The 561-nt window shown below is 61.1% G+C and overlaps 1 protein-coding gene across 6 annotated transcripts in view; it reads left to right on the forward strand.

Moving 5' to 3' along the window:
* Positions 1 to 289: 289 nt before the first annotated feature.
* The window catches only part of Srsf10 (serine and arginine rich splicing factor 10), a 12,320-nt gene continuing 12,048 nt past the window's right edge, over positions 290 to 561 (forward strand). For 3 of the 6 annotated variants that reach the window (XM_015485520.2, XM_015485521.2, XM_015485517.2), the window contains exon 1: positions 292 to 504. In XM_015485520.2, the coding sequence (XP_015341006.1) occupies positions 440 to 504 (65 nt within the window). In that variant the 5' untranslated portion in view covers positions 292 to 439. Of the gene's footprint in view, positions 505 to 561 lie in introns of all 6 variants that reach the window. The other 3 variants (XM_015485518.2, XM_015485522.2, XM_015485519.2) reach the window with 3 other exon arrangements.

Here is a 561-nt window from a genome sequence, read left to right on the forward strand (position 1 = left end):
CTGTCCATTTAGCAATAAATGTAAAATTTGGCCTAGGGGCCAAGCCATTTGTTTCCTGGGGGAGGAGAAGGCGGTGCAATCCAGTAAAGGCGGGAAAAAGAATCACTAAAGAAAGAAAGAAAGAAAGAGAGGGCTGGGAAGGGAGTGGAAGAAGCAAAGCTAGAAGCCAATGAACGAGACCGAGGCTGCAGATCGCGCTCCAGCCCTCCGCATGCGCAGGCGCACGCCTGGTAATCTCGCGGGAAAGAACCGTTGCCGGGCCGGCGTTGCGCCGAGGTGGAAGGGGGAGTGGAGGCGGGAGTGAAGTCTCGCGAGAAGAGGGTGGTTGCCGTAGCCGAGTCCTCTGGCTGTGTGTGTCTGTGTCTGAGGAGCCGCCGCCGGAGCCGCGGACGGTTTGCTGAGCCCGTTACTGCCCCTGGCCAAGACTCGCGCCGCCGTCATGTCCCGCTACCTGCGCCCCCCCAATACGTCTCTGTTCGTCAGGAACGTGGCCGACGACACCAGGTAGGTACAGGGCAGGTATTTCGGGCCTGCGCGAGGAGGCCGCGGGCGCACGCCGAG

The sequence above is a fragment of the Marmota marmota genome, unplaced genomic scaffold (assembly GCF_001458135.2).
Source record: "Marmota marmota marmota unplaced genomic scaffold, marMar, whole genome shotgun sequence".
NCBI classification, from domain to species: domain Eukaryota; kingdom Metazoa; phylum Chordata; class Mammalia; order Rodentia; family Sciuridae; genus Marmota; species Marmota marmota.